At 44.1% G+C, this 22,562-nt stretch overlaps 1 protein-coding gene across 2 annotated transcripts in view; it reads left to right on the forward strand.

Annotated features, from left to right (window-relative positions):
• Nucleotides 1–747: 747 nt before the first annotated feature.
• The window catches only part of XPNPEP1 (X-prolyl aminopeptidase 1), a 29,532-nt gene continuing 7,717 nt past the window's right edge, over nucleotides 748–22,562 (forward strand). The window contains exons 1-14 of one of the 2 annotated variants that reach the window (XM_042818233.1): nucleotides 748–790; nucleotides 1,208–1,296; nucleotides 3,812–3,942; nucleotides 9,266–9,329; nucleotides 10,909–11,013; nucleotides 11,258–11,350; nucleotides 12,257–12,400; nucleotides 12,785–12,880; nucleotides 15,114–15,195; nucleotides 16,130–16,340; nucleotides 19,256–19,345; nucleotides 20,430–20,480; nucleotides 21,644–21,702; nucleotides 22,360–22,437. In XM_042818233.1, coding sequence (XP_042674167.1) covers nucleotides 3,826–3,942; nucleotides 9,266–9,329; nucleotides 10,909–11,013; nucleotides 11,258–11,350; nucleotides 12,257–12,400; nucleotides 12,785–12,880; nucleotides 15,114–15,195; nucleotides 16,130–16,340; nucleotides 19,256–19,345; nucleotides 20,430–20,480; nucleotides 21,644–21,702; nucleotides 22,360–22,437 — 1,190 coding nt within the window. In that variant the 5' untranslated portion in view covers nucleotides 748–790; nucleotides 1,208–1,296; nucleotides 3,812–3,825. Of the gene's footprint in view, nucleotides 791–976; nucleotides 1,126–1,207; nucleotides 1,297–3,811; nucleotides 3,943–9,265; nucleotides 9,330–10,908; nucleotides 11,014–11,257; nucleotides 11,351–12,256; nucleotides 12,401–12,784; nucleotides 12,881–15,113; nucleotides 15,196–16,129; nucleotides 16,341–19,255; nucleotides 19,346–20,429; nucleotides 20,481–21,643; nucleotides 21,703–22,359; nucleotides 22,438–22,562 lie in introns of those variants that run through there. The other variant, XM_042818234.1, reaches the window with a different exon arrangement.

Genomic DNA, 22,562 nt, shown 5'->3' on the forward strand with positions numbered 1-22,562 from the left:
TTCTGGGGAGATGGGAATTGTAGAACCACAGAATGTAGAGTGCTTTCCTTTCAACCTTTGTTAAATCAAGATCTTAATCAGAAGACAGCCAGAAGAAGTGTGGCCAAATTTTCTCACCAACACAAAGCAGTAAGGTGCTTTTAGCAGCGGGTTACTTCATTTCGAACTACAGGGAGACGTCAATACCACATCAATGCTCTGTGCACAGTGGTGCTTGTTATTTCTGCCCTGAGCCGGGGCCAAAGCAGAGAGAAATCAATGGAGCACACACTCTTTGCTCCCTGCTCTCCCCGGGGTTGCAGTGAAGGGCAGGTCGGCCTCTCTTCCTGGATAGGACGTGAGAGAACGACCTCAGGTTGCAGCAGGGTAGGTGCGAGGAACATTTATTCTCCAAAATGGTGATGCAGGGGAACGGGCCGCAGGAGCAGTGGAAGGGCTGCGCCCGGAGGCGCTCAGGAAAAGGGCAGCAGGGCACTGACGGATACGGGTTAGCGCGCGTGGCTGGGGATGGGCTGAGCCTTCTGCCGCCGCGCTCCGACCTGCGTCCAAGACACAGAGCCGACCAGCACATTCTGCACAGCAGCGGGAGCACGCCACGAGCACTACGGCAGAAGCACGAAGCAGCTGCGCCGGCACAGCGCTGCCGCGAGGACGGAACCGCACTGCGCAGCCGCGCGCCCTGTTCCGCCGCACCGCGACCCGGCGCTCCCGTGATGTCATCGGCGGCGGCCCGCGGCGGCGCACGTGGGCGCTGACGTCGCGGTGCGGCCGGCGGGCGGGACGGCAGCAGGTGAGGGTGAGGGGGGTGGCAGGGCCCGGCCTGAGCGGGGCGGCGGGCGGCAGGAGGGGCTTGGGCGGGCCGGAGCACGGCGCGGCCCCCTTAATCGCGCTCGCCGGGCCCCGCCTGTCAGCCGCGGCCTGCGGAGGCATGGCGCGGGTGCCGCATCTCTGCTTGGAGCCGGCCTGTGCCCCGGGGGCTGATTGGTGTGTAGTATATAGGTCGCGTTCCACGGCCTGCTGCAGCTCGGCCTTAGCGTTCCCTTCCGTAAAACGAGGAGCGGTCTCTCAGAGCGGTTGCAGAAACAAACCCGTGTAAAAACACAGAGCATTTAATCACGAGGCCCGGTGTGTTTTCAGCTTGGGATGAGAGTGCTTTATGGGGTGCGAAGGTTGTGCTGCGTTTCACTTCTGCCCTTTGCTTTCTCAGGCACGTTTCTAAGGCTGAGCAAATTACCGAATGGTGTTTGGTGTGAGGGGAGGCAAGAGGAGTCCGGACGTGGGGAGCAGCGTGGGCAGGTAACGGGGTGGTCCGGTATCTCTAGAAAAGGTAGGGCGGGGAATGAGACTGTGCCCTGCGACCTTTATTGAGCTCTGCTTGGTCTTAACTGCTGAAATGGTTAAATAATGATAGAGAAGCTGTATTAGCTTCAAGCAGGGTAATGATTATGGCTATGAAAGGAAAGGCCACCTGCTAAAATTTATACGAGGATCAGAGTGAGTGACAACCGAAGATCTCAGGGAAAATAGCTTCTTAGCATGGTTTTCCTTGCTGCTCTGGGTTAGTTGTGTTTTAGCATTGCAAGTGAATCTTTCAACAGCAAGAATGCTTTTTAATTTTTTTTTTCCTCATTCCTTTTACTTGATACAAAATCGTGGCTTGTCAGCAAGGGGCTTTATTAAAAAGAAAAGCCTTGTCATTCCTTGCCTATTCAAATGAGACTTTCTGGCTTCTGGGGTTAAAGCACAGGTCTAGAAAGAAAGCTGTGTCCTTGTTGCTCTTTAACCTCTGTGTTTTTTCTCTCTCTGAACATAAATCAGCATCAGTGTTATGGAATGTTATGGGAACTTGTTATGGAGGACAGACGAAAATGATCACAGTACAGTTCAGAGTAGCTTGCAAACTGCGAAAATAAAATATAAAATTTGTCTTGGAAATAAATCTGAGGTATAATCTAATCCCAATGAAAGCACTGTGGTCAAGTTACCAATTTGATGGTGTGGAGAAGGGTGACTTATGATCTTTATTTGCTTCTTGTGCTCTGGATTTTGAAAAACAGTATCTGTGGTCAGCTGGGTTGTCTCACATATCTGGTGCGCTGAGAAGCTGTTGTGCTGAGAGGTGTAAATGGTGGACTCAGGTTGAGATCTTTACACCTGAAAGCAGCAGATTTTGATTCAGTTCTTGGCTTGGTCACAGCCAAGAACTTGTGTGGCCTTTGTCAAATCACATTGCCTTTCGATGATTCTGTGGAATAGAGGCAGCATTCCTGTTTAGATGACAAAACATCACGGAACAGAGACTGTACCTTACTGTGTTTTGGCACAGGACCATAATGTTTCTTAAGTATTTTGTTAGCTACTGAGGTGTAAATAGAGTTAAGAGCATGGATAAGTAAAAAGTATTTGAGGCCTGCATATTGTTTGCTTCTCCTATCTATAATCTGTTTGTGGACATGGCTGTGAAGTGAGTTGATAAACAAACTGGTCAGAATGAAATACTGCCTAGCATGACATTCAGGGAACACCGAGCTTATTCACCTTGCCCCGGAATGTGGTAGCATTAAAGTTACAAGATCCCATCTGTACTTAAAAATGAGAAAGAAATGGGTAGAGGACTGGGAAGGGGATTTTTGTTTTCTTAGGCACTGACAGGGAGACATGAGTGAAGAAAATGGAGACGATCTCTGAAGATGTTCAAGTTACTTAATCTTCATAGCCGTTCAGGCCAAGCCTCCTGCACAGCTTGCACATCCTTTGCAGTGAGCAGGTGCCTGCTGCTGCAGCCTTCTCCTTGCCAGCACAGCAGCATGGCTTCCTGCATCTCTGCATGATGCTCGCAGCAGGCTTCAGCTACTTGTAATTTTTGGGTAGCAAATTGAGAGGTTGACGTTCCTTGCCTTACCGAAGACGCATCTATTGCAGAATCACAACAAGGGGTTGTGATTGACCCGTGTCCTTGTTTTCCCTTCCATCCACCTGTGCCCCATTCCTTCCTGCTGGGTCCCAGCTGAATTCTGTGGAGCTTTTGCCAAAGGTCTTTAGAGAAGGTTCCTTTAAGCTGCCTTAAGTCCTCTTGCAGTCACCTATAGGAGCTCAGTGGGCCATTCCTCCTATTACAGTTGTGTTCCTGCTGTGTGAGCTGGCCTGCAGCCCAGAGGTGAATGCACCTAGTGAAATTCTTCTGTCCTTGGGAACAGATTTCTTCTATCTGAGTTGATCTGATCCCCAGTCCAATATGAAATCCTGGACTATAGTGACAGTTTTAAAAACTGCTTTCTTAAGTGGTCCATTTCTGACAAAATGCATGGCCTGCTCTCCCAGCAGTATGTGCTCCTGTGGCATGTAAGTCACAGTATTTCTACCCCCAGAGTGAAAAGACTGTAAGTTTCTTCCTGTGTGTGGGGTTACTTCTGATATGTGGGGATTTGGGACCTTCAGCATCATGTGCTATTCCTTGGCTGTCACAGGGCTCCTCAAGCTGTTAGGTGTATCTGTGCTGTTAAGCTTGCCAAGCTGCAACCCACATGTAACAAAACACATGCAACCCCTTCATGGCACCAGCAACCCTATCTTTTACCAGACTGTAAAGAGCCTTAGTAGGGCAGTCCAGGTTTTGACTTGCTGGGCTCTGACTGAACTCTCATTTTCAAGAGATGTGAGTAAAGTTGACACCATGGCAGAGAGAGGTGATGCTGGCACTATTGTCCTCAAAGGAAGTTTCTGGAGTTTTTAGTGGTTATTGCCTCCAGCCCATGTGTGTGAGTGTCCTGAGATGGCTGAAGAAGCTCTGAGGTTTTGTGCTTTGTTTTAGTTTCAGGTGGGAAGATGAGTCCAAAAATTACAACAGAACTGCTGAAGCAGTTGCGGCAGGTCATGAAGAGTCCTAGGTATGTCCAGGAGCCTGTGCAAGCCTACATAGTGCCCTCCGGAGATGCTCACCAGGTATGGATGGATGAATTATGGGAATGATTTTACTTTTTCTTGCCGGGGATAACAAAAATCATCCTTCATTCACTAACTCTCATGGTTCTAGAGTAACAGCCTGAGTAACCTGAGAACCATTGTTTTGGAAAAAGTTTCTGGAATCTATTCAAGAGACTGAAGTTTTTATGTTCTTGTAACAAATCAGCCTGGATATTCCACCAGCAATTTCTCATCATATTGTCTCCGGGGAGAAAAGAGAGCTTGCCAGAGCACTTGCTGTCCCCATCCTGACTGGTGGAAAGTATGGATTTATGTGAGGAGGAAAAAGCATTATCTGGGCTTTAGTTTCCCCGTTAGCACCTCCTGACTAAAACATTCTCTTATATCTGGTGGTTGCAGAACTTTCCCTTTGCTAGATCCAGTTCTTGCTGGAATTTGCTGCTTTATGATAAAGCTCTTCAGATCCTATGCAGAGAGCCCTTGGGAGAGGCAGGAAAAGAGGATGTCACAATGACACTTTCCTTTGGAGTCTGATCTGCATCTGACAGTTCTGTGTGCTAAAGACAAGAGGAGTGGCTCAGCATGGGAACCCGTGGTGGCAGCTGTTTTGTGTGCTGCTTCCACTGTTTTTCTTGATTCGTGTAGTTCATGACATTATTTTTAAATTATTGACCTGCTTTTTACCTCCCCAGCCTGTTTGCTTGCTTGTCTTACTCATGTCTGCTCTGTTTGGAGACCTAAGAACAGCTAAGGCCTTTTTTTCCTTCTCAGCCGTTTTCAGGAAACAAAAGACCTGAAGCTTTTCTGGCTCACATCCAAAGCTCTCTTTTATCCTAGGGTGTACTAGAGCAAAATGCAACTCAGTCAGAACCTTTGCCCTTGACTTGGCACTGAGGTGTGCTGGGTCCAGACTTGCCTGTGCCCTGGGAGCGTATGTGCAGCATCATGTTTCCTATTATGGAGACCAAACTTGGGCAGGTAGAGGGGAGGCGCTTTCTGCAGCTGCTATTGTCTGCTACATTCCTGCCTCAAGCTGCCTCTGTCCATATATAACTCTGGTATCATTTCACTAGATGTTAAGTGCTGTCATGTGAGTTGAAGAATGTGACCCTCAGGACTTCTGGGTTTTTCTGTTGCTCTCTTTTTCCTTGACAGAATGCAGTTAAGTAGAGAACCCCATGTTGCTATTTCCTGCTAGGCAAGTTGATCAGGTTTCTTTGCAGAATGAATCTATCTAAATGGAAATGATTACTAAAAGCTGCTGATTTTGGTGCCTCTTGACTGGCTAGTGCAGGATTCTGTCTGTCTGTGAGGTTTAGGAATTGCTGCAGATTTAAGCATAGGTGGAAACCTGGTAATCCCAGAATAGCCTTTCTGATTCCAGATATCTTGTGATGAGCTGAGATTTGCAGCTTTTGTGTGTTCCAAGCAAGTCTTTGTTTCCTGTATGCAAATAGGAACTTTACAGGCTGTGACTCAGAAGACTGTGGCTTGATGATACCTGAGCTTGAGCCTTTTCCTCCCTGTAGCCTGAGTTACTTCCTGCCTTTGCCTCTCTCAGCTGTTGATGCTACCCGGGGATCCATATCAACAAAGAGGGATTTCCCTCCTGTGGTATTGACACTGGTTTTAGACCAGGGGAAACATTCCCATTTTGGTTTCCAATTCCTGAATTGGACTGATGCTACAAATTGCTGATTAACTTTTGTTAGTAACCACTGTCACTGGGAATATTTGGACTTTTGTAATGCTTTTAATACTGGTTTTCCAGCCAATGCCAAAAGGCTTAGGCTATATTGCTGCCTGGAGGCTTGCCACCAGCTCTTTCCTCTGGTGTCCATGCTTAATTGTGTGAGGAGATAAAGGACCTGCAGAGCTTCTCACACACAGCTGGCTCTTTCTGGCTTACCCAAGGCTTTTAATACTTTGGGTTTGTGGCTTTTGTAGCCAGCAGTTAATTTTGGCTCCTCTGAATTTTTTTTTTGAAATTTTTTTGAAATTTTGGTGCTGCTATTAAGTTAGAAGGAGGTGTTTCCTTGGAAGTTTGGATAGTCCAAAGGCTGTTAAGAAAGAAGAGCCAAAAGTAGGCTGAAGTCTGTACAAAAAATCCTGCTTGCTTTTGTGAGTATTGTGCTTGAGTTGTCAAAGGAGTGTGAAGGAATGAAATGCTGTGCTTTTGGGAGTGAGGTACTTATTTTCTTTGTGGCTCTGCTAAGAAAACTTGTCTAAGCTTTTGGGGGTGTTGCAGTTGTAAATGCAGTATCCATTTTTATGTTGAATTATCTAATTGATGTTGAATCTGGAGTCTATCCTGTGAGGATATTCAGAGATTTGTGGAACTTCCTCCTTAATGGGAGAGAATAATGTTTATATTGAAGCTTGGACTTTGAGCTAGTCACAGCTAACCTGGGTCTGGCTTCCACACCTCAGGTTTTGACTCAGTGAAAACAAATTTGGTCACATCTGGCTGATCTTCCAGATCAAGGAGGTACCTACCCAGCTCAGGTCACTGTGTTTGGATTGGCAGAGATGCAGTCTTCTGCTCCTCTAAAATACGTGTTCTTAGCTGAGGAATCAGCAGAGCTATAAAGCAAAAGAGGATATGGCTTGTGCACAGGTTGTACTGACCTGTTCCAGATCTTACTGATGCAGTTAGGCTTTTGGCAGTAAATACTGAGCTCCCTCCAAGCACACAGCAGGTTGTGTTCTTTAATGGCATTGGTGTGGTAGCACTAAGGCCAGTGAACTGCAGTTTTCATTGCTATTCTTGGTTGACATTAGAATGCCCTGAGCAGAATAAGTTTTTAGATGTTAAGAACAGCCATGCAGACTGGTGATAAGCACCACTTGTTTCTTTAGGTTCTTCCTGGCTTGGTTGAGGGCCTCCTTGATGCAGCCCCCATTTTGTCTGCACATTTGGGACTGACAGGCATGGAGGAGAGCAGCCACAAAAAACCTGAGAAAGTCCAGGTTGAAGGCCATGGGAGCTGCAAGACAAGCCCCAGGGAAATACCTTGCTGTGGCCTGTACTTTGTGTGGCATACGCAGGTGTTCCCCTTGTAATTTTAGCTTGTGCAAAGTATGGGCTCATCTTTGCACAGTGGGGGTTGCTGCATGGAATAGAACAGGTGGGAGTGCAGGAATTCAAACTGACAGATGAATGAACCCTCTTCCCCTCCAGATCCCTCATAAGCCCTCCTGAACCTTGTCCACTTCATTGTAAACTCTTAAAACTCTCTGGGTTTGTGTGTGAATGACACAGCATGAGATGTCTCCCATTCAGTCAAGCCTTTTTTAGTTTAAACAACTTTTAGCAGATCTAAAACTGATAGACAAGTAAACCAGCCTGTAGTCTCTCTCTGCTGTGTTGGTTAAGAGAAAAGGAAGATAAGTCACTGGTCTGTTTTTGGAAATCTTTATGATATAATGCATATTGGGAAATGTCCAGCATTTCATGCAGGTGTTGGACCCTTGGGGAGTTGATACCCCAGCTGAGGAGCTGTAGAGGTGCACAGGGTGAATAGTTGTTAGGAAATTTTGAAATGAAAGGTTATTCTTCAGTCCAGCCTCACCCTGTTCTGTTGCTGGGAGATGGGTGCCTACAGGAACTGGCATTTGACTGTCTTCCTGAAATGGCTTTGTCCTCTGCCTACTGATGTCTCCCTTGTTCTTTTGAGGAGAGTTAGTGGTGCACTGGTTGGGTTGCCTCATCACCTAGAAGTGCATGGAGGGCATCATCCCAGCCTGAGGGATGTTGTGGACCTTCTCATTCCTGCAGCTGCTGTGTGTGTGTGACAGCCTGCTGGGGGCTGAACAGGAAGAGGCACAGGGAGTGGGACTGCTGCAGGGCTGGAGGCACTTGTAGTTTGATACCTGCCCTATTTCTTCCTATTAGTGGTCAGATAAAATAGGGGATTTCTTGTGTGTAATCCCAGGGTTCTTGTTGGGCTGTCAAGAGCAAAAACTTGCTCAGCCAGATCCTCTTTTGGGCCGTGGGTTTTGCTTTTCTAAGACTCCATTTCAGCAGGTTAGTGGAGACTGGTGATAACTCCTCCTAGGAGAGGAGAGACGTGGCTGTTCTGCAAGGGTTTTGATGTTGGGGTGATTGGAGACCGAAATCAAATACTGGCTGCTAGTGATTGAGGAAAACTGCAATTTGTGCTTCTCACTCCTGTGCTTTTGAATCCTCTCTTTTCTTTAGGAGAACAGTGAAGAGGAGCAGATTTGAAGGGAGTATTATCTTATGAGAAGATGATTTAAAAATAGTCATATCCAGAGACCAAGAAATGCAATATCTATCACAGCAGGAGCTAAAACCCCCTGAGAATTGGGCTGTGGTTTCTCAGCTCATTTCCCAAAGTGTTTGTCTCCCCACAGCTGGGGAGAGAGCAGCTTTCTGGGCTCAGGAGCCCACTTTGGTTTCAGACCATTTGTAAGGTACAAATCCAGGGGTTTTGCAGTTTGAACATGAGTGCTGTCAGTCTGGATTAAGCTGATTTGCTGAGTTGTGCTAGTTAGTGAACAGGCCTGCTCAGCAGTTCTGACCTCCGAACTTGCCAGAATGGAATCCCATACAAATGATGTGTGGCCATTTCAAGGTACGTTTCTGTGACTGGCAGGTATCTGCATGTTCTCAGACTCTTCATAATGCTGCCAGTAAAAGTGCCTGCAGAAGTGTGTTTGTGATGGGCTTGGGTTTCTCTCTTACCCACCAAGCCTTAGTTTCTGGTGTAGATGGGGTTTGAGTAGGTAGGGTAGAAGTGAGAGGTTCGGCATCTTGTTTTTGAAAGGTCCAAAGGGCTTAAGGTTTTCATAGTTTTATCACCTAGATGTTTTTGTGGGGAAAAAAAAAGTCTTAAAGGAATTTTGTTAAATTCTAGTGAGGGGACTTCATTGAAGATAGTGAATTTTGCAGATTTTATGTGCTGATTACTATGGTCTCAAGATCAAGGGACGCTTCTGGTTTCTCTTCCTTTCACACTGCAGCTTCAAAGGCAGCATTTGTTTGTTGCCTAAAGGGGAGGCTGAGTGTGAAGTAAACATCTGCAAACTCTGAAGCACTTCAGTGTTTACAGACATTTATGGGAGAAAAGTACTGCAGCTTAAAAACCACCAACAAAAAAATGCACTAAAGCCCCCAAACCAGTTGGATGTAAATACAGTATAATCACAGAGGATTAAATATTACGATGGAGTAGAGCTCAGGCTTTTTTAACTAATTTCTTTCTGTGGCACCCTTTATGGGGGAGAAAAAAAAAAAGCTTATCAGAGTATTTTGTCATCAGCTGATTTATTTTTTTCCATGTTGCTATAAATAATTTCTGCCTCTTTTGTTTTCCAGAGCGAGTACATTGCACCCTGTGATTGCAGACGGGCATTCATCTCTGGCTTTGATGGCTCTGCAGGTACTTTTCCAGAACTTGGTTTCTTGCTAATCTACAGAATTCCCCTGTAAAGAAATAGTCCCATTCATGGCATAGAGGCACAATGGAAAAGGAAACCTATCCAGCTTGTTTGCATGGTCTCCTCTCACTTCAGCATCTGCAGAATAATGTCTTGGCTGCCCACTGGAATTATGTAATATCAGTGCAATAACAAGTTTTCAGAAAATGTTTGACCCCTGAATGAACCTCTCACGAAGTAAAATCCTGTTAACTCTTTAATGTGGTTCTCACAGCCTATGTTCGTTTCTTCTGATGAGAAGGCAGCAAGAACAGATTTTTACATTGCCCTTTAGTGTTGGGTGAGTAGTAGATGGATTTTAGCTAGCCCTCTTGTTTAAACAAGAACAGGGCCAAAATGTTGTATTTGGAAACTGAGCGCTGTGGAAAAGTTTACTTATCTTGCTGAGACAGGATGTTTTCTTGGCTCTAGGATAGGTCTATGTCAAGAGACCTAGTTTTTACCCTAGATGTACCCTATGTTACTTTCTTTGCTGTGTGATTTTTGGAAAGTCTCTTTAATCTGTTCAGGTGTTTTTTTTCCCAGTTGTAAATTGGCTTAATTAGTACTGCTGCCTATGTGTTTGGAGAGTCCATGTATCAGTTCCTGTGTACTGCTCAGGGACCTCATTTGGAAGCTTGTAAATTCAGGGCTGCAGGCTGATGCTAATGGATAATCCTATGTTAATTTCATGCCTTCCCTATGGCCTCTTCTTAACCTTTCTCTCTATTTTGGGCCCTTATTATGTACTGGAAAGTCTGTGTTTCCAGCCTAGCTTGCAGCAAATGAGTGAAGTATTACCCAGGAGTTCACCTTTTAAACTCACTTGATGGAAAACACTTCTGTTTCATGCATTTTCACGCTGAAGCATCTTTAAAGGGGGGTTTCAGAAGGCAGAGGTTAGTAAGAAGACAAAAAAATTGTATTTGGAGACACTACTCTGCTAATCTGGGCTTCAGTTCCTGTCTGTCTGCATCCCTCCATCTGGAGTGAGTGAAACAGGACAAATACTGAAACCAGCAGAATTTTCTGTTCATTGTTGCTGTTCAACCATCTCTGCTAAAGCTGTAATGTTTGGGAAAGGGATACAGCTGACATCTGGAAGTGATACCTGCTTCTGCTAGCCCAGTAACACCTTTTTCTTGTAAGTTACCAGAGCACAGCTTCCTCCCTGTAAGAAGATGGGATGGTGTTGGGATGCATGGTATATGTTAGTGTGACAACAGGCAGGTGGAAATCACATTCTCTGTTACAGGAGATTGAGAAAGCCTCATTTACCCAGTTGCACTGGATGAGATATGCCTAAGTTGAATGTATCTGAGGCAGTTCATTAAGCTGTATAGCTGGATGTACTGTCTGTGGTAGGATTTTGAAGGCCGTAGTGTAGGGGAAGAGGTGAAAGTGAAACAGGACTATGAACAGTGAGCCAAGTTGCTTTTAAGGGGAATTTAGGCTCTTTTCAAACACGCTCACTACTGTCTGTGTCTTTGCACAGTGGCTTCTGACCTCTAAATACCCTCACGTTTCTGCCTTCCTGCCTAGGTACTGCCATCGTAACTGAGCAGCACGCAGCCATGTGGACAGATGGACGCTACTTCCTGCAGGCAGCAAATCAAATGGATAGCAACTGGACACTCATGAAAATGGGTATGTGGGAGGGTGGGAACAGAGAACAAGTGCTGGCTGATTGAGCACTTTGTCCATGGTACAGCATGGGCTGTAGGGGTACCTAAGACACGAGGTGTCTTAGGTATGCTGTCAGATCCTGCTCCTGCCTTAGGGTCCTGTGACTCTTCTTGCACGCTGACATGCATTAAGAAGTCTGGACTAGACTTTTTGGGTAGTGTGATGCCTTATTTGAACCTCTTTTCTCTTTTTTAAATCAATGAAGGTCTGAAAGATACACCAACTCAGGAAGACTGGCTGGTGAGCGTCCTCCCAGAAGGCTCGAAGGTGGGAGTGGACCCTTTCATAATTCCAGCTGGTTGGTTTTACTTCATTTCATAACTGGGCCAGGCAGTTAATTTTGCTTCCTTGTTTCTCTGGCTAAGCTGTTCTGTTGTTGCTGATGATACACAGCTTAATTTTGCTGTGTTTCAGCTTAAATGAGGTGGTGGTGAGTTAAACCATTATGCAAAATAGGTTGGATTTTGGTTTTAGGCATGTATTGTGAGAGCTTTGCAGCAGTGCGTTGGCTGCATAACTCTGGATTTACGATGGACTTACAGTAACCTTATTTGCAAAGCAGCGTCCCAGTCCACCTCCTTTCCTCTGTGCTTGTCACAGGCACTTCAGCACAAAGAGGCTTGCATTGGCCAACATACAAGCCAGAACACCAAAGCAGAACTCGCTCTGCTCCTTTTGCTTGGTGATTTCAGCATCTCTGCAGTTTTCTCTGTAGGAAACACATTTGTGGAGAGGTGCCAATTGTATCAGATGAACAAGTATTTGTATATTCATGCTTCAGAACATGCAGCCCAGTTGAAAGTTCACAGGGGAGATCTTTCCTTGGTTCAGATGAGCAGAGAATCAGACTCATGGCAGTGTCTCTCAGCTAGCTTAGATCTAACATGATTCTGCACAGGAGTAGAGGAGATGGTTATATTGTTCTCTGAGGTGGCTTCTTATGGTGTCTTCTGTCTCCCAGCTTAGCAGTCCTTCAGCAGTAGCATGAAACTCCTGGGCTGCAAGGTTCTCTATCTGCTTCTGACTGCATTTGTGAAACTGAAATTAAAATAGTTTTTCTTTTGCCTTTTATGGGAAAGGGAGGAAGGGGAGCCTAGAAAGAAAGGAGACCCAGGTTCCCAAGCTCGCTCGCAGTTAGTGGGACTGTTGTTCAACTGGTATGCATTCTTTGAAACAAACCTCTTAAGTCTTTTCCTTTTGGTAGACCAGTGGAAGAGGATGTCCAAAGTCTTGAGAAGTGCTGGCCACGATCTTGTACCTGTCAAAGAAAACTTGATTGATACAATCTGGACAGACCGTCCTCAGCGGCCCTGCAAGCCTCTCATCATGCTAGACCTGAGTTACACAGGTGAGAAACTTTACTGCCAATAGGCGGACTGTTTTTACTGCCCTGTCTCCCTTTGGTTTTGTCTTACAAAATAGTGAGAAAAACTCTACTGGAGCAGAGTATGATCCACTGTAGTTAGGTTGAGAAAGTGGTCGGACTAATGACTCTTCTGTCCTTGAAAGTTCACGTGACCATTTGCTAGAAGCTGGATAACTTCTAAACAAATATATTGATGTCTGGAGAGAGCAAGTTGTTTGAGATAGTTTGTATCAGGTTATGAGGCAGGACTGAAGTTCGCAGGCAAAACAGTGTGCTTTGAATATCTCCAGAATCCCGTGCATTTGTGTTTCTGTCCTTATCTCCAGTAAAGTTGGTGACTGTAACCTTTCACACTGTGTTTTGCAGGGGTCAGCTGGAGAGATAAAATTGTAGCCCTCCGTTCAAAAATGGCTGAGAGGAAAGTCCTATGGTTTGTAGTAACAGCGCTGGATGAAGTAGCATGTAAGTCTTTGCCTTTTCCTTTTGTGTTCTTCCTATTAAATTCCCTCCCTGCCTTAGAAAGAAAGAACCCTGACAGAGTGAGAGGCATTCATGTCAGCCAGTGTATTTGGAAGAGGTTAACTTGTATCAAGTGTAGTTAAGAAACAAGGTTATAAATGATGAATCTGTACTTTTGTGCGTTGCCTTTTTACACCAGTATAACTCCTGAGTACATTTTTGGTCTAGGAAATGCAAGCAAATCACCAACTTTGAGTAACAGCCTGGGAGAAGGGAAGGTTGTAAGGTTGTAATATAAGCCTTAGGCAGCCTAAAAAAAAAAAAAAACACCATCAAAACCTGTGAGATTTTCTGACTGCAAAATATCTTCATGCTGCCTCATCCTATGGGAAAACGGAGGCAGTTTTCTGCTCTGGGGGCTGTGCTACAAACAAAGCAGTGCAACATGTGGCTTTGTTTACGTAAAGCAGGGGTGGGGTTCACAGTCATCTTTCTGATCTTCACAAATTTTTACATTGATCTCTACCTCTCCAGAGTTTAGCAAATGCTTTGGTTAAAGTGAATGTCAGAGGTCAACCTTTGTTTCCAGATCACTTCAGCTCAGTATCCAAGGGTCCTGTTAGAAGGTCCCCTCTGTATTTGAGACCCCAGGTTAACTACGTCTCTACATCGTGGCTCCCAGCCCCAAACATAGGAAGGGTGCATGTCCAGAAACAGCAGTGATTTCCCTGTGACTCTTGTTACTGGATTTGTGCATCCCAGCACGCAGACTGATGTAGTGGGAAGATAGTCTTGGCAGGATGTGTGGTGCTAATGTATGTATGTTATGTCTAATCTGACAAAGTAAAAATAAAAATGGCATGTTCCTAGTTCCAGTACTGAAAACACAAAGTCACTGTCACTAGGAGAAGCCAGCATGTGGAGGTCTGTAGGCTCTCCTGGATCTGGGACGCTGAGCACAGGGCTTGTTTAATGAAAGAAATACTTACAGGAGTGGTGAATATGACTCCTCTCTGGGGATTCCTATGTGAGCAGAGATTGTCTGTCTCACCTTTTCAGGTGCATCTCCAATTAAATTAATGATAAATTGATGCCCTGAGGTGGCTTCAGATTAAATAACTTCAGCAAAGCTAAGCTTGGTTATGAATCAAGAGTTTTTAAGATGGACCAAAGGGGGTCATGAGAGAAACTTACTGCCACATGCCTAGTTAATTTCTTGTCCTAAGCTCAGGGAGGAATGGAAAGGTCTCTTTAATTTTATTTAATTCAATTTCCTGTATTAAACTCCAGACAAGTTTCTGGAGACAAAGAGATGGCTACAAAGAAGTCTATTGCCTCCTTACTGCATTGGGAATCAGCTGAGCAAGGAAGTTTTTACCCTTACAGTAAAGAGTTCTTTGTGGCTCTTTCCTGCTTTCAAGTGACCCGCTCCTTCCCTGGGGAGAATCTAACTCTATTTTTACTTTCATGGCAGAATTTGCACAGTTCAATGAATGCAGTCCGGGTTGTGATTTAGGACATGCTGGTTTTTTTTTTCCCAGCTGTCCTGCTGGCTGGTCTTATTGCCTTGAGTAACTCATTTCAGCTAATTGGATATCCTGGGGTTTTTATTTGACCCTAAAATCGGAAGTTTGGAAATGCTGAACATCTCCTTCCACTCCTGGCTTTGTATGCTGTTGTGAGAAACCTTTGTTGGAAAAAAACATGAAGACTGCAGTTTCATTCTGAGATATTGGAAGCCAAAATAAGAGGCCAAAAAAAGAGGCATTTTTGGTATCGCTTATTGTTTCCCTCCTTCCTCTAGTATCAAAAGAAGAATTGGAATGAAATAATATATCCTGTTTTAACTTTGAACTTTTCTGGCAGTTGGGAAGTGAGCTCTTACCACACTGCACAGACAAGAAAGGACAAATAATACAATTTTTTTTGTTGTTTTTTTACACTTCCATAACTTTGTTTTTTTTCCCCTGTACCTGCTTTGTTCTCAGCCAGCCCTCCTTTGGAAGTTAAAACCTAGTTTTCTTGCTGGATTACGGTGTTTAAACTGCAGTTCTGGTGCCATCTCCTGGCAAAACCTTGAGATTACCAGAAAAACAGTAGGATGTAGGGACAGCTGGCTGTGAGCTGAACCCATGGCCTGCACTCATGGCAACTCATTGCTTGACTGCATTTTGGTTTTCTTCAATGCTGCAAGAGATGAACCAGGACTGTGATTCTTGGCATTCTTATTTTCCAGGGCTTTTCAACCTTCGAGGCTCTGATGTTGAGTACAATCCTGTGTTTTTTGCATACGCCGTCATAGGAATGAACACAATCAGGTGCTTGTATTCCCCTCTTCTGTTCCCCAAGATGCATTTTTCTCTGAGAGATCTGTTTCAACGAAGCTTTTGTCTTTTTAAAACACCTATGCTCCGATGCTTTAATGTTGCTTCTGAACCCTTTTGTCTTTGATATTAGTTAATTTTCTTCCACTGATCAGAGCTAGAGAGCCAAGTGCTCTGCTGTGCTGCTCAGCACTTTGGCTGACTTTCTGGGTGACTTTGGGCAGGACAGCTGATCCCCCTGTGTCACCCTGGGGCCCTGGGTGAAAAGCAGGTAAGAGTGAATACTAACCTGGGTATTGGAAGACTTCTCTCTAATGCCGTGAGTTGCTTCAAAGCTTCTGAGACTACATAGTGAAGTTCAGGGCTGGTTTATGACAGAAGGCTTCTTTCCTGTGGCTGCACCATAAAATGAGCTTCCGCAAGCACAGGTGTTTTAGAATCATGACCAAGCTGCTAGATAGATGCATTTGGAGTAAAACCTATGTTGGTTGATACAGGCTGTGTGTGAAGGGTGAGCTGAACTTTCCAGGTCAGTGAAAACAGAAAACAGTACAGTACTTAAAGCAACAGTAAATTTTCCATTTTGAGATGTTACCCTTAAAAATGAGGGAATAGCCATTATATACTTTGTTTCTCTCTCTTGCTTGAAGCATATTGATGGCATTCAGCCGTTTTGAATGTCATACAAACAAAAATGCTGTCAGCTCCTTCTCAGCAGGATGATGCATCGTAATTTCAAAGCAGAATTTCAGCTGCATGAAGGCCATTGGATAAAACAATAGAGAGCAGAGTGTAAGGCATAGTTGATAAACTCCCTTCTCCTGAAATGTCACCAAAACAGCATGGTTTCTTCCCTGCCTTCCCTACCAGCTAGATTAGCTGCTGTCAGATGTGGTCCTACCTCTCTGCTCTGATTTTTTTTTTTCAGGCTCTTCATTGATGGTGACCGGATGATGGACCCAGCTGTGAGGGAGCATTTACAGCTTGACAGTATGCTGGAACCAGAATTTAAAATCCAAGTGATGCCATATGGATCTATTCTGATGGAACTGCAGGCTGTTGGTGCAGGCCTCTCGCCCAAGGAGAAAGTGTGGCTCAGTGACAAATCCAGCTATGCTCTAACTGAGGCCATTCCCAAGGTGTGTGGCTCTTGCAAAGGAAAAAGGCTTTTCTACTTTATGTTCGGTGTGGTCAGCAATGGTGTTAACGAGGGGCAACTGGCCTCAGCTTCCCCTCTGCAAAGGGTGCTGCAGGCTGGAGTGGAAGGCATCCAGCCATACTGAGGTATTGAGACGTTGTTTAATCCTGGGGGTGCTCTTGATGGTGCTGCCCTTCCAACTCACTAAGCTGATTTACCCAAAGAATTGTCAGCTTAAGATAAGACAAGTACAGTGAGGGAGGGGAGGGAAAGGGAGAGCAGGGTGAACTCGGGTCAGTATGCCTATAGCTGGAGCATCAGCATTATGTGGACCAGCAGTATGAGGTGGGAACAGAAATTGAAGCAGGAAAGTTGGGCTGGACTTTTGAGAAGAAGCACTGGCTTGGTCTGAGTGTCTGAAGGTGGTTCCTCTTATATCCTCAAGCCACTGAAATAAGTGGGGTAATGTATGATATCTTGTATCAAAGACAGGAGGGGCAGAGTGACAAGAGTTGTTGTAGCAAAGACCCTTGTGAGTACACAGATAACTTGGAGCTGCTGGTTGTCCGCGAAGCGAGCACATCTGTTGAGGGACAGTTGTACCATCTAAATAACTTTAGTACAGCTCTGTGTGCTGTATCTTACCCTTGTACTTGAACCTGGCTGTCTGGGAGTCCTACGTTTCAACCTGGAAGTCATGAAAGCAGATGCTCAAGTTAGGACAGAACAGCAGCTATAGATTGATAAGTCAGATTGCATGTGTCTTGTATTCATCTCTTGTTTGCTATAGATCATATTGTCTCTGGAACATCATCCAGTTTACATCAGCATGTACTAAAAAAAATATTGTGAAAAAATACACTACACAGCAGTGTGGCTAGGAATCAGGGATGAGTGGGTATTTTCCAGATGTTGCCTTGGAAGACCAGACCCACAAAACAGAATCTGTGTTCATGTTGAGTTACTAAACAATCCAAGCTTGCTACTTTAGAATTGCAAATTTGTTTAAAAAACAAACATAACCAAACCACAAGGCATGGTACATAAGCAAGACAAGCATATTTTACCTTTGCTTAGGGTTAAATTCTCTGACACCATCAATCCGTTTCTAGGTGCAAGTAGCATCTGAATACAGAGCACTGACATTTTGCCCACTGCCTTTTGTTGAGGTTAGATTTTTATTGAGCATAGATTTGGTGAAGCATCCAGGATAAATCGTTGTTAACCTCTTGTCTTCAGATTAGAGAACCTCTTGTTGTATTGTAGTTGGTGTCAATAGAATAGCTCCACTTTGAGTAAGTTGCTGTAGCTGATTCATACAGGGTATCCCTATGGACAAGTACAGCAGGTCTGGCCTAGATTAAGGAATGGGTCATGGGTCCCTTTCTCAGTGCAAACAGCCATTGCAGTGCTGGATGCCCTCTGTATATGTGGGGAGAGGCCCTGCCTCAAGGAGCTCTATGCTGTAGAGCATAGGAGCTGAGGAACTGAAATATCTTGATTAAAAACACCTCAGACAGCACTGACAGAGATGGAGATTTCCCAGTTCCTCGTGCTGGGTGTTTTTCACTAGTTCTACACCACTTCGTAGCAGCTGATCTGGTGTGCTTTGAAGAACCTCGGTGCTCTAAGTCCCTTTGCTGCCTGTTTCCACCAAAGCCAAATATTGATATTGGCAAAAATCCAGTTTGTTATTAAACACAGATCTGCAAACCCTTTACGGGTTTGCCTACAGCTACATGTAAATATGCTTTTTCACAGAAGATTAATAGAACCTGCTGGTATCTGTAAAAGACAAGTTGATCTAATACAAACTCTAGCTGTTGGAAAATCTTGTCCTTGCTCTGAGAGAATTTTGCCATGGCTTCTTTGATACTTCAGTTTCTGCCTAAAGTAGCGCGACTCTCCTGCTAAAAGAATGTAAGAGTTTGGAAACTGCAAATTTGGTCTTTGCTGAGGGTCTGCCAGACCTTCCCTATAGATTTGAGTGGTGTTTATTTGTATGATGGTGTACTGAGAGCATGAGAACTGTGTGTTGCTTGGGCTTTGCTTGCATAGGTGTTTTGATCCCCCTCGTTGGGGCATAACAGAGGACTGTGAAGCAAAAGACTTCACTTTTGTTCCATCCTTTGATATTGACTGTGGTAAAACTCAGATAGGGACCTTCAATGAATTTCTGAAGATATGCAGAGAACCAGCCAAGCATTCAAACCTAAGGGCAGCTGGTGTTTGGGGAAGCACGCAGTGGAAGGGGATCAGTTACTAGTTCTTGATAAAAAAGCTTTGTCTCAAACCACTGACATAAGCTTCTTTCAGAAGAGGATAGTATGTAAAGCTCAGCTTTGTAAAGTCTTTTCGTGGTTTTTGGGCTATTGAAGTATCTGTCAGAGCTGCTGATCATTAGAAGTACTGGTACTCTCTGCTGCAAGAGCCAGACCCTTAAGGGGCTCTCCATGTTCAACTCCAGCTCTCAGTACCTGGGCTGGGTACCCTTTGCTCCCTGATGCTATCAGTAAGGTAACACGTCAGGGTGGCTATTGAGATCTGTTTTCATAGCTTAAATTCCCCCTGAGTCCCTGGGATTGGTCTTTCTCCCTGGCTGTCTCTGGTTCTTTAGGGTACAGCATTAACAGGAAAGCCATAGCTCAGATATTGATACGATATTTAGCATATCCAGTCTTGATCCTGCTTCATGACATGCTGTTAACCCTTCAGTTCCCTGGATTACCCTGATGGTTGATTTTTCCTTTAGTCAGGAGATGTTCCTGCTCTTTATTCCCCAGTATGCCATCAGTATCTCAGTGCTGAAGGTTGAGAAAGACTGCCAAAGTATGAATTGCGGCCAGGCTGAGTTATTAAACCTGTAGGATTACATAGTCTGACTAATCCACAAGTAATCCTGTCCTTCTGCTGCAGGCTTACCGGTACCTCACCCCGTATACCCCCATCTGCATTGCAAAAGCTGTGAAGAATGCTTTGGAAACAGAAGGCATGAGAAGAGCACATGTAAGTGAAGCCTTGAGAGTCTCCTTGCACATGGCAGGAGGTTTGTTTTATCTTCAGGGGAAGAAATGGTGTTTTCCTTTTCAATTTTAGCGTTTGGGATTAAAAAGTAAGTACTAATTTGGATGGCAGAGTAAAAAAGGTTGCCTACTGCTGTTGAAACACATCTTTTTTGGTTAGAGTTCCCTCTGAGCAGAGAGCAGGATTTTAATTGCACAAGGAGCCAACCTTGCTCTGTTGGAAGGCCATGCAGACTTGAAGTGTTTAGAATCTGAGCCCTCAAAGGGATGTTTTTTCTCTGCTGATAGTTCTATTGCTGGTCTCACTGAAATCTTGAAATTTTTACCACTTGAATAAACATGGCTTAAAGAGCATAGAGTGGTTATTGACACGTGGTTCAAATACAGGCCAAGATTGTCAAAAGCAGCTAATGTCCTTACAGTGCTCTGTTTTTGCATCACCATTGTGACACTCTGGAAATGAGTCCGATTTCCCAGGATGTTTCACATTTTCAAGCAAAGAAGCTGCCTGCAAAACAAGTTCACAGTGGAGCTGAAATTTTCTGGTGTTTATTTTGTGTTAGTTTTAAAGCAGAAGGTTTCACAACAGAAGAAATGTGCCAGTGAAAGCAGAGCTGACAGTTCTGGGGTTTTCTCAAATTGCTGTTTTCTTGGGATCTGCTAGCTGTTATTTCAGTGTTTGTTTTAATAAGGAAAAAAAGCACTGAGCAGAGAAGGGCATGTTCCCCTGTTGCATGGCCAGATGTGTTGCATGGTTACCTCTGATGAGCTGAAATGCATAAAAGAACTTGAAAATCATACAGCCATGTTTGCTGAGTACTTGGTGATTCTTCAGAGTAAGATGCATCCCAGCTGAAAACCTGTATTAACATTTATGTATTTGTCCTCATGTTTCCAATACTTTCAGTAATTAAAGGATGCAGAAGTTGGGAAGACCAGGTTACTTCTTAGTTTGTATTTCTGAAATTTGCAGGTTGAACTGCTTTGTGAAGAGCAGTATTTGTACTGAGGCTTGATATTTTTTTTCTTCTTCACAATTCCATTTTCATGTGCTTATTTCAACACAGATTAAAGATGCTGTTGCCCTGTGTGAGCTCTTTAACTGGTTGGAGAAGGAGGTGTGTATTATTGTTATTATTATTTTGAAGTTGGAAACATTATTGCTAAGTAAAATTCTCCATTAGCGTAGACTAATTGTAACATTCTTTATAATGCCTTTGATACAAGTGGGGAAATAAGTGGGGTTTCTTCTCTTTGGTTTGGGGAATTTCAATTACGCTTCTATCCAAGGCTGAATAAGTTTTGTTGAAAACATATTCCTGTTTATTTTACAAAGACCAAAACCAGAGCAGGTGAGGAGTGATATGAATGTGCTTAATGTAGTGGTGATCACTATCTTGTGCTGGTTTAGTAGTGCAAAGCATAAAATAATGTCTGTTTTGGTGCAATACTGTGCAGGTATTCCAGTGATTGTCAGCACTGGCAGCATGGACAGATTTGGTATTTAAGAATGGAGAGGCGCAGTCATGCCATGTACAGTAAAAATGAAATAAAGTGAGATTACTCATTTGTCTCAAGACTGAGTTAAAAGTACATAGTGAAGATACAGAATTCCAGATGTTACATAGTAACTTGTAAAGCTGCACTGCTGGTATGCTCCTGCTTGTCTGCATCCGTTGAATTCACCTATGGAAATGATTTGGTGCCTTCCAGACTGTGCCTTTTCACATCTCAGTGCTTCATGAAACTTGTTCCAAGGGCTGTGAGACCTCTCCCTTGTCCTCCTTTGCCTGTTCAATCCAGGGGAGGTTGATTCAGTTGCTCACAGATTTTGATTTACCACGTGCTTAATGTAAAATTTAACATCCTTTGTTTTTCTTGCAACTGCTTCCATCTCTAGATTAGAGGCATAAAATTTCTGCTAATACCATATTCTGTTGAAATGGATGAGACTGTTTAAACTTTCTGTAACTTGTATTTGAAGAGATGTTGCCTTGTGAGTTGTTACTTTGTGCGTATCTCAGAGAAATCAATACTGTACTAAGTGGTCCCTGGGCAGGGTTCAGCAGTCATGCCCTGAGCAGCTTCCTGCTTCTCACATGCCACATACAGTACTGCTGGGTTTGTGTTTGTAGTTACTGAGGAATGAGGACAGAAAACCTGGAGAGGGGCCACTTTGAGCTTGGGTTTCATAATGCTCAGAGGGGGTCCTGCTGCTGAAGCATGCAGCATTTTCTTTGCTTATTGGTGTACTAATTCAACCTGAATCCTTGTCCACTAGGTTCCAAAGGGAACAGTGACAGAAATAATTGCTGCAGACAAAGCAGAGGAATTTCGCAGGTAAAAAATAAATCCCCTGTTTTATTTTCGTGAGGGCAGTTTTTTCCTTTGTTACTATTTTATTCTGTAGAAATCCAGCTCACTTGCAGGTATGTTTCACCTGAGGACAAACCGTAACTCCAGCATTTCTTGAACATTTGAAAGAGTTGGGGGAAGAATTGGGTCTCTTAGAAGGTCCGAGTCCCAGCCCAGTGGATCCTATCTGATTTCCTTTTGAGATAGCAATGAGGTGTGCTGCAGGTTATAACACTCGAGTATAAGACTATTGCTTTGTTACCACAGAGCAGCTCATGTAAGCATTTGATTTAATTCTCTCCTGATGGAAAATTAGTATTGAGAGGTACTCTAGTGTATATCTAACAGGATCTCTGGAAATGCCTGGAAGTAAGTAAAAAGAAGAAATTGTTGAGGACATCTCTTCCCTGGGTAGTATGAGTGGTAACCTTACATGTAAGAAAAGGATAGAGGTGGAAAACCTTTCCATGTTGTTGAAAGGATAGGATTGGGATCTTTATGGATTCCCTACCAAAGTGTTTCTTGCCCAGGCAGCTAACTTGGCTAAGAGGATGGCTGAGATGGAGTGCCCCGTCCTCAGTTTCACTTCATCTTTTGTATTCCTCTTGCATGTGCTGTAGTGATCACCATCTTTTCTTTCAGCCAACAGAAAGACTTTGTTGAATTGAGTTTTGCTACTATATCGAGCACTGGTCCAAATGGAGCCATCATTCACTACAAGTAAGAGAAACACTGCTGCTTCTTTCATCCATCAGCATAGTTGGAGTGAGTTGTCTAGCTTCTTAGTGGAGTCACAACAGGGTACTCCAGGGAGGTGTAGTCACTGTTTGCCATCTTATTTTATT

This window comes from Centrocercus urophasianus, unplaced genomic scaffold (assembly GCF_019232065.1).
Source record: "Centrocercus urophasianus isolate 14NV4802_14NV808 unplaced genomic scaffold, USGS_Curo_1.0 seq_17, whole genome shotgun sequence".
NCBI lineage: Eukaryota > Metazoa > Chordata > Aves > Galliformes > Phasianidae > Centrocercus > Centrocercus urophasianus.